Source organism: Mastomys coucha, unplaced genomic scaffold (assembly GCF_008632895.1).
Source record: "Mastomys coucha isolate ucsf_1 unplaced genomic scaffold, UCSF_Mcou_1 pScaffold19, whole genome shotgun sequence".
Taxonomy (NCBI): domain Eukaryota; kingdom Metazoa; phylum Chordata; class Mammalia; order Rodentia; family Muridae; genus Mastomys; species Mastomys coucha.
The window spans coordinates 10,151,502-10,167,517 of NW_022196901.1; the positions used below are offsets into that span (position 1 = coordinate 10,151,502).

A 16,016-nucleotide genomic window follows, 5' to 3' on the forward strand; every position below is an offset into this window, starting at 1 on the left:
ATGGGATATCATCTTAGATTCTAGCAGTGACACATGGGATATCAACTTAGATTCTAGCAGTGACACATAGGATATCTTAAAAATGAATGCTCTTGTTTACTTAAAATCACCAAATAAATATCATATTTTATATTTTTAAAAATATATGTACTCAGTGTTATAACCAGCAGCCATATGCTGCTGTTTGACATATGCAAAAGTCAAAAATTAGCCATATACTACTATTGACTTTATTCAAAAGTGGGAAATTAAAAGAAACTTTCATATGGGCATCATGCATCTACTGTTGCCTTTGACCATATATGATGGGTTCTAAGTGGAGACTGATGGACTTATGTTGAATGAAATTATTCTTAATATACTTTTGTTAAGTTTATTGTCTAAATTTCATTTATATTGATTTAAAATGTAACTTTGTGTTGTTTTACTTTACTATGAGTTGTGCATTTGTGTGCCTCTCCTTCTCTAGGTTATTCTGTTGTATGAAAATGTGTAGATACTATTGGAAATGTTTCTAATTCTGATGGGACTTATGTCTGAAATGCATGCTGTGGTTAACAAGCCCAGTGCATGCTAATCCTGCAGACCATTTGCTTCCCTCTATCACCTGTATTAGTTGCAGTTGCAATGTATGATGTTTCCTTGGTCCCCAAAGCCTATCACTTGCGTCGGGAGGAAACGGATTGGTTTGATAAACCCAGGGAGTCTCGGTTGGAAAATGGCCATGGTCTGGACCGGAAACTGCCAGAAAGACTGGTTCACTCTAGACCCCTCAGTCAACATCAAGAGCAAGTAAGTATGAAATTTTACAGTCTCATGGATTTGTTAGCAACAAGAGTCAGTTCTAACGTAGTCTAGTTTGTTAACCTAAATGTTTGCTGGGCAAATTCAAGACTGTTTGGTTTCAGTCATGTAATGAAGAACATGTTTTATTTAATAATTTTGATAGGCATTGTGTTGATTATACAGTACAATTTAAATGATTCATTCATGTAATAAATGATTATTATGTGAATAGACCATCTCCAATATTGAATTTACAAGGAAAATACATGGAGCTCCTGAGGTGTTTATAAAACCATTTTGTAATATACTTTTAAGAGTCTACCATATGGAAATATTAATTGCTTCATAGTCACATTTTAGACTTTATCTTTTATCATTCACAACATAGCTCTTTTCATAAAGTAAGTAATTGAACTTAGAAGTAAATTTTACAGTCAGATGAGGGTGATACCAACATTCGTACCACTTATTTATTTTCTCATTCTGGAGGAAATGAAGGATGTTGAACCCTGAAAGAAGTGTAGTTTGGAAAAATGAGAGCTACTGTAAGTGGATTTAAACTGATATTCCTAGTATATCAGATACTTCCGGGAAGAGTGTTCATTACGATCATTTAAGTAGACACAAAAGACAGAGCTGACATGCTTCACTTACGTTAGCTCCTCAATTATTCTTTTTGGTGATATCTTGGTTTAAATGACAACCATATTTCAAACAACTAAGATGATCTACTTAGGCTTAGTAAAATTTAGTTTACTATGTTTTGACTTAAAAAACATTTATTATACTGAGGAGTAAAATAAAACATTTTTGTATGTGTAACTATTGTCAGTACAGAAATTTCATTTCTTCTAAAGCAACTTCAGTTTATATGGTAAATCTACCAAATATAATTCTACAAAAAAAATCGTGTGTTCCTTTTTTATATACTCTTTCATTTGGGGAAAATATTGATATTATTCTCTAAATATTATAAATAATCTCTTTTCTTTTTTTGTGAATTCTTGTTTAGACTTGTATTGACTAAATGCTTACATATTTTTGTTTCTGCTACAATCATCAGATTATATTGAATTTTGTTGTCTTCTTATTTTTAAAATTATATTTATAATTATATTTCAACTCTTCATAAAGATCTGACTATTAATATCTATAATAATAAAACCAATATAATCATTATTTCTGAATCTCTGTAGTGCTTCCTGCAAGCCTAGACAAAATCATAGGAACCAGAATATATAAACAAAATCATAGTAACAGCTGCTATAGAAACCACAGTCTAATTCCCCTTGTTATCAGACAGTCTTCCATGGATATTCAAGAGTTCTTCAACTAAATTTTACATAATGTTATTTGAGAATACATTGAAGTATTCTGTATCAGTCATAAGTTATTTTCTTTCTAATAAAAATTTTACATTAAAAAGGAAATTTTGTATTAGTGTATATTACACTATGAAACAATATGCAGTGATCAAAATTATGCATGCATAAAGTTATAAACTACTATAGATGGAAGAGCCATACAAGTTCTGAAGAGCCAAGACAGGGAACATGGCCTGCCCCAGAAAGATATGTACCCCCTTCAGATTACAGCCTCTTCTTCCACAAGTAACAGACATATTGATGGTTATGGCAATAATTTGTTGTTTTTATATGTTTTCTAAATGGACTCTATATAGAAGATAGCCTATACCTTAAATATATAAGCTTTACAAGGTTTAATTACATGAATTTTAATGTCCATACTTTTCTGCATTGATATTTATCTTTAAATACTGTTTTTCTCTTAAACTCAAGAACTTTATTTTGGTCTAGAGGATAACAAAATGGCATTTTCATTTTATTCACTTTGTATGTCTTGCAATCAAAGGTAATACTGAGCTCTTAGTGCCAATAAACAAGGATGCTATTACTTGAAATCACGAACATGAGAATTTATTCCCATGAAGTGCCCTAGGGGGGGAAGAGTGTAAAATCAAATTGACTAATTTGTACATGAGTTTATCTTCTGTATAAATATTGTAACTCAAAACAGTATATGGATATAGAATTATTTCTGAAAAATTATTTGATTTACAATCATATTAACTACAAATTTACCAAATCATTATTTATTTTTCCAATATGTACATTTTAATGTTCACACTCTTCAAGTGAAATCTAAATGCTCTTTACTAAATGTATAGCCCATCTAACCTATTTATTTTTAAGACTTTTTTTCATGAAGAAGATCGATATTCTTTACTTGAGTGTTGTAAAAGACGATCATGTTAGCTATGATCATATCTTCCCATTCAGTGTAGAGCTTCTCATATCTGCAAACCCTATGCTCTACTTTAGGGTAATTAGTCTCCTCTGGAGAGGCCATACTTTTCTTACATTTATATTCTGAACACTCTAGACTCTGGTCACTTTGCTAAGCATACTGCCCACTCAGGGTGTCATGAATACGATGTCATATGACCAGTACCACCTTGTTACAAAACAGAAGTGAAGTCTCTTTCTCTTATGCTTTGGTATAATCCATGGCTTATGACTTTTACTATAATCATACATGATATAGCAGTTCCCTGTCCTTCACAATCTGGCATGTAAGTGTCCAGTGTCCAATACAGCCATGCGAAATGGTGAGGCATCTGTTCCCTGCAGCAAACATTTGTGTTAATCAAAGTGGATGAATGTGTAAAAAAATATGCTAATTGGAATTTAAGTACTTCATAAACATTGACTCAACTCATGAAAGTATTTATGGTTAGGAAAGGGGAACAATGACTTTTCTGGGATACAAGTAGGTGACAATCCTGATGTAGAATCATCAAAGGTCCATGATAACAGATACTGCACCTTGGTATATCATTTATCCTTCCCTTGACTCTTGATAATACTGTTAAAAACAGCCCATTTTCTGGAAGACCCTCTCAGTATTTACCCTCAACTGTAGTTCTGCTTTACAATGGCTCGTCCATATCAATCATAACTATAGAAGTTTAATGTTTTCATAAGGGAACTTAGGTTGCTGCTTGCAAAGTCTGTGGGAATTGTATGGAGATACTCTAAGCAAACAACCAAGAAAATGAAGATATTCAGTAACCAAACATTAGAGATACTTACTAAAATGTAATGATTCACTTATTAAAGCCTCATGATGTTTTATAAGTGACAGTGATTCACTTATAAAACACTAAAAAAATCTACCTACTCTTGCAAACTGCAGTCTATGCACTATGAGATTGCATCTGCAGTAACAAATCTATAAAATGGAAGGAAACTAAATTCAAAATAGTGTTGCCTTAGTTTATTTTTGACCAATTGGGTAAATGACTTTAAAATTATCATTAAAGCTATGTGGCATGTTGAAATGAGAATGAGGTGATATGCACCAATTTTCAGGAATAGTCGATGGTGTTAAAACAAAGTCAAGTTATGTAACAGAGTGGGGACCACAAGCACAATAGCCTTAGTGTTTCTCCTGCTTTAGTAATCCCTGTAGTAATAAGAAATAGCTCAGTCAGTGTCCTAACCTTTGAATACAGAGCTAGACGTGAGAAGTACTTGTAAACCAAGTCTTTATTCATCTAGACAGAATTAGTATAAATTTGAATCTAATAGAATTTCTCAGGAAAATTTCATAATAAAATTCAAGCACCTTAAATATAACTCACACCTAATTAGGGTGAAGGGATGTGACAAGAGAGGATCTTCCCTTAGTTTTCTCCACTAGTCTCACTTAAATAATGAACGGATAAGAATACCTTTTCATTTACTGATTTTTTTAAATGTAAAATCAGGAACGCGCTTTTGTCGATATAAATTATTCATGGCCATCAGGTGAACACATACTACTGTAGTCAGAAACATCCTTGAAAACCAGATAAACATGCTCATTGATTCTCTAAAGAAAGCAAGCTAATCTGTAAGAGTGATTGGTTATATATCAAACACCAATGAACTCAGAAAGGAATTATTATTCAGGGTGTCTATAAATTATTATGCTGATCATCAAAGAACCTTTTGATATATTTTCATTGATTTAATTGATGTGCTTTGAAATGAACACGTATAAATCTGCACAATGTACGTCAAGGGTTTTTCTTACTGATTTTGTTTTTTTACCTAATCCCTTGTATGTCCTAGATTCTGCAGATGAATGGGAAGACAATGCACTACATCTTTCCTCATGCAAGGATAAAAATAACCAGAGACTCTAAGGACCACACAGTTTCAGGTAAAGCAAACTGAACTATCTGCTAATTTCTAGTTCTAGTGTCAAATTGACATACATATCTTTATTTCAGTTTAAATGATTCTCATGTCCAAAAATAGCTGACTATTCATTTCAGCACACACACACACACACACACACACACACACACACACATACACACACACAAACATTAATTACATGATTTTTGCATGAAAAATCACTGAGTGGTTCAGATTCACTCTTCATTAGCTGTATCTTGAACAGTGCATGATTTGGCAGTACTCACAATTACTGTTTCAGGAAACATGGTCAGCACATTTCTGTGTATTTTGTACTGCTGAGAAATATGGTCACAGAGTTTAGAGACCATCGAAACTTAGAGATCTTAGGATCAGATTCTTCTCTATTTATCCACAGTGAACACTGTCAATCATGCTGAGCTTTCAGATTACTTGTGTTTATTTATAGACCAAAGCTGATAATAGACTTTCTAAGCTTCTTATTTTGGAATGATTTTGGACTTCCAGTAAAGGGTACAGATTGCGGTACTGTCTGTTTGTTGCTCAATTTTCCATGTGTTTGCATAAACCTAACCTACATCTTACTCACATTTTGAGTTTCTCTACTAAACAATTATTTTATTTACTTCCTTAAGATACAACCTAGGATCTCACATAGTATTTGTCATGGCTCCTGCATCTCCTCCAACATAACGATCTCTGCATTTCTTTGTATTTCCTGAGTCTGGATTTCTTGAAAAATTATGAAACTTTCACATTGCTAATGAGATTTCCATTATTTTGAAGTATAAGATGAAATAAAATTTTCAAGTTGATAAAATATACCCTAGGTAATTTCCTCAATTACTGTGTGTTATCTGTTTTTCATGTCCAATCAGTAAAATTTGGAAATTTTGTTAAATTTCAAAGACATTATTGTGGTCTCTATACTAGAGGTGGATGTCACATGGTTCCTATGGTCTTTTGTTTGTTTTCATGATGACGTGGAAAAGCATGTGTCTTCTCAGATGCAATTGCAATTCTGTTTCCAAAGATGACTAGTCACTTAGAAATCTAATGTTGTTTTTCTGTTAAAATGGGTATTTTTTTCTTTTACCACAAAAAGATAATTTAACATATAAATGTTCATATCGAAAATACAAGAGAAAACATTTAATACCCTTGTGCACAAATTTTTTTATCATTTCAACCTTATAAAATCCATTCTATAGCTGTAGTATCCATTTAGATTTGGTTTTTATATTTTTAGACAATTTTTATATATTGAGTCCAATTAGTGCTTTTAGGAGTCATTTTTCAGAGGATACCACTTGCTGAAAATGATTTCAATTCTTCCAGAACTTAAACCAAAATAGCATAATATTTTCTGGTAATACTGAAATTATTTTTGTAGAATATATATAAAAAATTTTTCAAACCATTTCCTCTAAATCTATATCAGTGTATCTCTCTACTTGTGTCATTATTTTTGCTTGATAGTAAAAGATTTTCTCTCTGTCTTATCTTCTCTAACTCATTACTGTTTTACTTGAACTAGAAAAAGTCTAAACTACAAGAATAAGGAAAATAAATGCTACTAATTTGCTGTTATAAATATTATACTCTCAAAACAAAAATTAAATTCCCTTCATTTTTCACAATAAAGGAAAAGAATTACTATTATGGAAACTCATTTTTCTAGAAAACGCACATATTATATCCCTCTGAGTTTCCTTTTATTCCTAAAATAATAAATTATGTTCCAATTTTATGGACACTTCAATGGTTACTATCAAATTTATAGATACTTTTGTTTATCATTAGAGAACACAGTTCTGTACAAAGTTAAATATCTTAAAACAATTAGCAATATTTTCACTAAATCCTTAGAAATCTAGCTTATTTAAAGTATATAAATCAGTGAATAGAAAGCCATGTGTGAATTTTTTCCACTTAAACTCTTTTAACTCATATAAAAATTGAACACAACTATTAACAAATTGTGATTTATAAAGTACAAGATGGACTTAACACTTAGTCCATCATTTTTGTCAATTAAATAGAACACTCTGTCATCTATCCTAACATAAAAGACATAAATCCATAAGTTATAAAATGGTTTAGCTTGTATACTATCTGAAAACTATCTTCTCAAATATGTTCACTCAATGCTAAATAGCCTGGGGTGGCTATAAGACTATAAGTAATCTTTTAACCCCATCAGAAATACAAGAGAGATCAATACTATCTGAACATATAGGAAGCCTAACACAGCTTCCAGATCTGAAACAAATTGCAGAGACAGCTGCCTTCCTATACAGCCCCATTGAGCCAGGAAGTTGGAGCATCTGTCTTCAGCCTTCTGGCCCAGGATATTCTGACAGACCTTGAAAAACAGGAGTTATTAAGGACTAGCTTATTCTGTCTAGGCAGAACTAAGCTATCCTAACCTGTAAGGACCTCTCAAGGATGGTACAGGTCTGTAGGAGACAAAGGCAATTTCTGCCCAGTGGTTATCTAGCCACAATGTACCACCTCACCTGGAGGTAAGATGCTCAGCTGCTTCTTTGAATCCATGAATGGGGAGCTGGTAGGAGCATATTTGTCTCAATAACAAGTGAATAAATAATATTAAATGTCACATTCTGTGGATTTCTGACATTTTTGAAAACCAACTAGCTATATAAAGTAATCTGCACTGTTGTTCTGTTAATTACCCTCAACTCTTTCCAATTAAAATATCTTGAAAACACCCTAACAATAAACTCAGAGCCAAGAATTTACTGTTTGGCCCTTAACTCATAGGCTTAAATATCTCAGATCAGTTTATAATAACAGTTATAGAAGGACTGGGTCCAAGCCTTACACATTCAAAATTTTTCTATCTATTGAAGAAATTTATACCAATGAAAATCTTGGTCCTGCATCAAAACAAATTCTGTACCAAAATAAGAAATTATGACTTCAATTTAGTAACTATTGTAAAGATTTCTAGCAATAAGATTATGGCTACACAATACATTCTAGCTATTTCTTCTCTGTTCCAATTATTACCATTTATAAATTTCCCAGAAAGGCAACCTTAGAATAACCACCTCCAGCCCCAAAGTCCAGGGAACTGGGACAAGGACTCTTCATACTTCTTCAAGCTGAATATGGGAGTTGAGATATCTTTGAAGGGTGGGATATGGAAAATGGGGGAGTTGGTTGGCCTCAAGAAGGCCACACCAATGATTGGATCAGGCTGAAAGTCCAAGAGGTCAGGAGTTCAAGCAGGTCAGTTCAGCATGCTGATGATGAGATTCATCAAAGCTGTATATTCTGTAATACAAATCTCAAAACAAAATTCAAGTATCATCAAGATATCTTTTTTTGTTTGATTCTCTGGAATCTAGTTCTTCAGGGGGTCTCCATCATATCTGATCCATATTACTCTGAAAGGTGTACAGGCACTAATCACCTTTCCTAAAAACACAAAGACAAAACCTTTCTCCCAAATCAGCATATCCTTGAGCCACTGGCCAGAAAACCTTTATATTGACCTCTCTCCCAGGGGAATAATATAACCACAAAACTCAAAATCATATCAATTTTGAAAATTAAGACAATCGAAAACAAATGAAGTAAACTAAAATACTGTATTAGGCTTTTTCTATTTTGCCATACAGAATAACCCAAAATTCCCATGGAGCCCACATTAGAGAATATGAGTTAGTTATCTTGCAGAAATTATTATACCATCTTTAAAACAATTGATTCACACTTCTATCTACACCTGCTTATAAGCAGGCAGCTTGTCAAACCAGGATTTATACCTAAAATTCCCATAGAGCCCACATTAGACAGAATTTGAGTATCCTGTAAGACTTATAAGAGAAATATATCTTTATACCACCTTTAAAGCAATTAATTCAAACTTTTACCAATATCTGCCTGTAGGAAGCAGGTAGTTTTTACTTGTTAAGCTCTCTGCCTGGAGAAGCCATCCTGTTATGCCATCTATCTGTTGCGCTCTCTACCTGGGGCCACAGACATCTATTTTATTAATGCCTGTTATAATATCTATCTGTTATTCTTTCTACCTGGAGCCATGGACTTCTATAAATGAATACCTGTTCATAGTAGTTGATTATCACTGCTCTCTCTACTTAGAATCAGTGATTAATATTCCCTCTCTAGTTCTGAACCATGGGTGAGATTCTCCATGTGAATTGGACAAAATCTGTATATAAACCTATCCTAAAAGTGAATAATCCCAATTTTATAAATTCGCATATCTGTCGCAAGATGTAGACAGCTTCCATTCTCCAGCTCTCTGACTCAGAGCACCCATTTTGTCTCTTTCCACAGTAAGGGACCTCAGAGTCCTCTTTCTTTGTTTCAAGGTTCCTGCTCTTGAGTCCACATGACTTGTCCCAGCTCAACCTTTCTCTCACTTAGAAAATAAAATTCTAACTCTCAGTCTAATAATCTTACAATTCTAGTGGATTGTTGACCAACACATTGGTTTGCCACCTGTTGTGGGAAATATTAAAAAATGAATCCACACTGTTGCCTACAAGGCCCCGACAGACTGGCTGGCCAGACACTGTCAGGCAATGGCCAGCCTGTCTTCATCTCGTGGAGACTCTCTGACTCAGAGCTCTGAAATCTCTCCACCCAGCTCGCTAAGTTTCCACTGGCAGGTCATTACCACACCAGCCCCATGCTTCAAAATTCCCATGGCCTTTTGTGGTGCACTTCTGGCAAACACATGCTTTCCCATTGTACCTTTCTCTGGGACCCAGTCAAGCCATCTTGTGAAGGAAAATACCACACAAACTTAGTTCAGAATCAATGGTAACTCAATTGCTGGGTGCAACAACTAGAATCCTAATCTTGTAAGACATATACATCTAAATCCTCCCATGCATCTAAACCTACATCTTGTCCTCTTACTGTCCCCATCAAAAACCCACATGTGACTTTTTGTAAAGCATCTAATGGATGGCACAACCTTGAACGGAGCTCTCAAACTTGACTTGTCTTGTTTTTATGTACTGCCAAACCAAGCTTGCTATTATTTATTACAATTTGGCTGATACTAAGTATTTATTTATAAATATTTTGAATACCACTTTGGATTAACATTTTTAATTTGCTAAATATTTTGACAGATAAAACTGTATCTATTTATGTACAACATGATATTTTGAAATATATAGATACATTGTTTAATAGCAAAGGGAAGCTATCACCCATGTTATTACATTTGTGTAGGAATGTTTTGAATTTTTTATGAGCTTTCAAAAATATAATGTTCTTATTAACTTTAGTCATTACTGAATATTTCTTTTTAAGATACAAACTAAAATATTTACAGATAATTAGTTCGTTTTGAAGCAAATTTTAGACATCTCAAGAAGATATAGACAATTGTACACAGAAAGATGAAATAAAATTTGCCATGATTTTGTGCTTGTGGGGCTAGAACATGAACAATGTGATGAACAATTTGTTTTTAGTCTGATTATTTCCTGTACGTATAAAAAAAAAAGTAGAAAACAGCCATTGGTATGCTTTCACTTCGGTTACCAAAACTTGTTCAAAGTAAATATACTGTCTGTCTCTTACAGACTCTTACCAGATATATATAGATGAGTGTAGAAAAAATATCGTAAAACTACTATAAAGTAGGCACAATTAACAAATGGAAGAAAAATTGTTCTTATTTATAAGAAACAAAAACAATGACAAAAAAAGCATAAAGAAAAAATGGGTTAATAACATTTCCCTTGTCAAACATTTCTCAAAATATGGATGATGGAAGCTGACACTTGACTTTTTTGTGGAGTCTCTAACTCAAACTGCTTTCAGAGTGATGCTAACACAGGTTTTGCCTTCATCCTTCTCATTCTTTGAAAATATCAAGTGTAGCGTTTTTGGAGGCTAACCATTGTGTGACTTCACAAGAGACTGGATGTGAAAATGAGTGTGAGATTTCAGCTGCAAATATGAAGAGTAGAAAACAGGTGGCAGCATTCTCTCTCTCTTTTAGTGAAATAATTATACTAAATATATGTTGTATACTTAATGTAGAGTAGTGTTATTATTGTTTCCGAGGAATTAATAAACATTCCAATCATGTTTTGATAATACAGGTAATACAGAAAATGTTAACAGGTGTAAAATGTACTAACGAAGTCTCTTTAAAGTGCCAAGAATAGTAGACATGATGGATGGCTTTTGAAACCTAAATCTTGATGGTCAACACTATAAAGATATTGACAGGCATAGTTAAAAAGAAATATAAATGCAAAGATATGGCTTTTGTTCATATATATTTTTAATTTACACAAATAGAATCTGCTTTCCAAATGGTTTTATAACTCATAGTCTGTGACCCTCGCTGGCCTTGGGGATCATAGGCCGATGTTGGTCTACAAGGGCAAAGTGTAAAGGGAGCAGAGACGAAGGCCTGTGACTACATACAGTGAAGAAGACACACTGGGACCAGTTAGAGGGTGGCATATCATCTTTACCTGAGGTGATACAAGGTTTATATAGTTTGGGGGTACAAGGGTAGAACCATCCATGGTGGGCAAAGGTCATTAGATTAGGGTACTGAAATATGCCTCATTACCTTGGGGAAGCATTTCAGGAATCTCAGGTGCTACCTGAACGGGTCCTTATCTATCGGAAGAAAGGAATTTTAACTTGTAATCTAACTAAGGCTACATGAAATTCTGCAGGTAGAGGCCTATAGGAGGTCTGTGGACTGCCCAGAGAAGGTCATAAAAAGGGAATCTCTGTCAATGAAAGGACTCTTCTATTATGTGCTGAGCCCAGAAGGCTATTAGGTCAATGGTTGACTTTGATTTTTATTAGCACTTTTCCCACAACAGTACAGAAATGTTTATGTTCATTTGATTATATCTGTAATTTAGATCTCTTACTATGATTTGTTAGGTGAATAGAAGAAATGTATGAAGACTCCAGCTCTCAACTTCCTCGTGTTTTAGTTGATATCCAAACTATAATGAATTATTTCCAAAAAGGGTTAAGGAGAGCTAACATAAACGCTAATAGATTTATGAGCCTTTATTACTTATACCCATTTTATGTATGAATAAAACATACAGGCAATCATGTTTTTGTACCACTATGCATAATTTTATAAATTATGCAAAGAGAAATATGTACAAATAACTCTGAACATTTAGAAAATAGGTCCTTAACATTTCAATATATAAATTTCCAATATGTAGTCAGTCAATAGGTATTTTTGACAATTGTGCAATGATTTTGAAAGTATTTGTTCACTAAACACTGACTGTAAAGTGTAATGAAACTAATAGCTAAAGCACTTTGGAGCAATCACCTAGGCTGTGATTCAGCATTAACATCCATTTAAAATTTGAGAATACGTTATTTGGGGTTGGGAGGAAATGCGGTGAGATGAACACTTTATGAATAACTGAAAGTGAACCTATTACAAATACCTGCATTTTCCACATATGCAACAAAAACCACCTTTCTCTTTGATACAAATAAATAAGTTGGGGTGGGGAGGAAAAGAAGACTGAAATATTGGAGAAATTAATTCCCTCCTCTGGAACTCCTTCTTATGGTTTCAGAGATGAAGTTGTTTGAAATAAACTAAAAGAAATTCTGACTTTAAAAAAAAGGCATTTGTATGTATAGCTCCATAATAGACTGGCTACATCTGCAAGGCGACAAAGACTAATTGGCCACTTCATAGCACAGAACAAGAGAAATGTCTAGCTTTAAAACGCAGCAGGGTCTTAGAAAATATTGACTCAATTTTTAACTCACTAGTTGCTGTTCTTTTGCTTTTAGAAACAGTAGATAAATTCTAGTGAGTTCCATCGAATCTGAGTTGAAAATCCAAATGTGTGTTCTATTATTATTGTTGTTTTTCATATCATCATAATCATCATCATCATTATTGTTTTACCAAGTATAATGTAAATATTACAAATAACTATTGTTAATGTTTGGTTGGATAGTTTTAATATACCTACAAAATTGTACATTACCACAGTACTATTTTAAAATTTTCTACCATCATAAACTTTCTTAGAAACTGCTAATCTCTACTTCTTATGTCTGTTGCCTAGCCATGAGAAAGTCTACATCTACTCTCTGATTCTTACAGTTTGCCATTTAAAAGTATTTCATCTGAACAGAGAATCAAATAATATACAGCTTTCATATCTGTAATCTCTCTTTCCAAAGTTTTACATTTTTCTATGTTACAGCATGCATTAGTTATTTACACCTTTTCATTGCTAAATAGATCCTATTCTTTTAATGTTCTATATTTCATTTATCCTCTTTGTTTTTTTCTAGGTCTTAAAAAATTCACATATAACTTTTAGTATGTATCCATGTTAATTTTGTTGCATAGTTTCCTTGATGTAAAACTTCAACCCCATACAATTTGTTTAACTTCTTAAAAAACCACCTGATCTCTTCATTTCTCAAAGGGAACTTGTTACCTTATGTTCCCTTTAACATATCTAAGGCTTCCCCTGGGTACCACTATTGCTGACTGTTGCCATAGGATACTAGTTTTGATTTGCTTTTCCTTCGGATATAAGTTTGAGCATCTTTTTATATATTCCAAAGCAGCATGCAGGGTCCCTGGTGAAATGACTATCAATGTAGGTTCCCTGGTAAAATTACTGTCGTAACCTTCTGCTGTTACATTTTTGTACTGTTTGCAATATAAGTTGTACAAGTTTTTATTTGGTACAGTTAAAAGTCCTTTGTAAGGTATATTATATTTTTGTACTTATTTCCAGTTTGTTTTTTGTCCTTTTATGTTTTAGTTTTTATTTTTGAGATTACAATTTAATTACTTCTCTCCCTTCCCTTTCCTATCTCCAAAACTTTTCATATATCCATCCTCACTATATTTCAAATTCATAGTGTCTCTTTTCACTGTTATTCCATGCACATATGAATATGTATGTATGTCATATGTGTGTATGTGTATGTAGAGTATGTGCATTTGTGTGCATGTATATACACACATATATGTATATATGCACATTGCTAAATACTGAAAACTGTGGCAGCCACTGTAAAAATGAGTAATGAGAATTCTCAAAAACCTCAAATTAGAACTACTATCCACTAAGCTATACAACTCACCAGCATATGTCCAGAGGGCCTGGCACCCTACTCCACCGGTGCTTGCTCAGCCATGTTCCTTGCCACTATATTCACAATAGCTGGGAAATGGAAACAACCTAAATGCCCTTCAACTAATGAATGGACAGGGAAAATGTGATTCCTCTGCAACAGAATTCTACTCAGCCATACATGAAATCATTAAATTTGCAGCTTAGTGAGCTGAGTGAGAAAACATGCTCCCTACTTTAGTACAGTTATGTGTGTTGAGTTTTGAAATCTGATAGTATCAGTCCTCAAAATTTTAAGTTTCAAAAACCATTTGAGCAATTCTGTAGCCTTTAAATTTTGACAGACTTTTTATTTAGTCTTTTAACACTGTGAAGGTGATTGTACTGAAAGCAAAAATTAATGCACATAAAAAATGCTGCCTTAAAAACTGAATTTTCCAATGCATGAATATGTATCTCTGATTTATTTAGATTTCCTCTGATTCTTCTCACCAAAATTTTAATTCTCATGTATAAAATTAGCATTTATCTTACTAATGTGTTTAAATTTTTGTTCAGGTTGATTTTATTGTGAATAGTTTTCTTGGGATTTTGAAGGATTTCTTGACATTATGTAAAAATTTATATATATAAACCTTTAGGTAATAGCCTCATAGATTTATTATTCTTACAATTTTCATTTAATACCATGATTTCTACATGCAAAAATATGTGAGCTGCCAATAAAATATTTACTCATCCCAGTCCAATTTTTATGCTCAATTTTGTTTCATAATATGAGGAAAAATTTTCTGTACAATGCTGGATACAGTAGCAAGGGCAGGCATCCTTGTACCTTTTTAACATTTAGGGAAATATTTATTCCTTCACAATTAATATGTTATGAGGAATGCTGTTGAAGCATCTTCGTATTTTCAGCTTGGGATGGCTTTATATTTTTTTGCTTTTCTATTGTTTTGCCTTTTTGTTGTTTGAAAGATTGACTTATGTACCCAAGGTTTGCTTTGAACTCACCAGGTAATTGGAGGAATATGCAATTGGAGGAATAGCTATGAAAATCATACTTGACCCTTTATTGATAGTTTGGCTTGGGGGGGGTATTATAAATGTATTCAGGATTTTCCCCAAGAATATTCACTAAGTACAGTGAAGTGATCATGTGCTCTTTGTTATTAATAAGACACAATTTAATTGACTTCTAGATTGTAAACTACATGGCATTCCCGTGATTTCCATTTGTTATAATTTGTGATTATGCTTCATGATTTAGCTTTTGTTCAAGTGTGTGTCATCTTCCAAGACTATTTTATATACATATTTTCAAACATTGTCATTGAATAGCCTTGTATTGTAGTTTTCTAAGAGTTCAATCTATAGCCAATGATGGGTCAAAGTTCACCTCAAGTTACATTCCCCTACTTCTAAAGCTCTAAATTTTTTTTGTCAAATTGATATATAAATTGGAAAGAAATCTCAAAGTTAAAGTAAATTTTAAACTTTCTAACTTCTTACCTGTGTTATATATGTGTGTTATCTTCTGTAGATGAGATATTAATGGCTGCTTAGGCTTTGTCTGCCCTATGCTGTCTATATATCGAGAATCCATTTGTTCAGAAGCATAGAGAGCATTTATTAATGTGACTCACCTATTTATCAGTGGCCCAACTTAATACCTAGAGAACCATCAGATCTCCTACTTGATCTATTCCATAGCAGCAAAGCCTCTCTCTGGTCTATATGACTCACTTGCCCTGTTAAAGTCACATGATAGATAAGCTGGGTTTAGAAGTAGTCTAGAAATGCACAATAGATTTTACTCTCCTTATTCTTAAGCCAGTCCTCTCTCTCTCTCTCTCTCTCTCTCTCTCTCTCTCTC

General features: G+C 33.2%; 1 protein-coding gene across 4 annotated transcripts in view; it reads left to right on the forward strand.

The window, feature by feature from the left end:
- Positions 1-16,016, forward strand: part of Pclo (piccolo presynaptic cytomatrix protein) — a 359,315-nt gene that overhangs the window by 201,106 nt on the left and 142,193 nt on the right. For 3 of the 4 annotated variants that reach the window (XM_031380023.1, XM_031380025.1, XM_031380026.1), the window contains exons 8-9: positions 617-792; positions 4,923-5,013. In XM_031380023.1, the coding sequence (XP_031235883.1) occupies positions 617-792; positions 4,923-5,013 (267 nt within the window). The remainder of the gene's footprint in view (positions 1-616; positions 793-4,922; positions 5,014-16,016) is intronic. The other variant, XM_031380024.1, reaches the window with a different exon arrangement.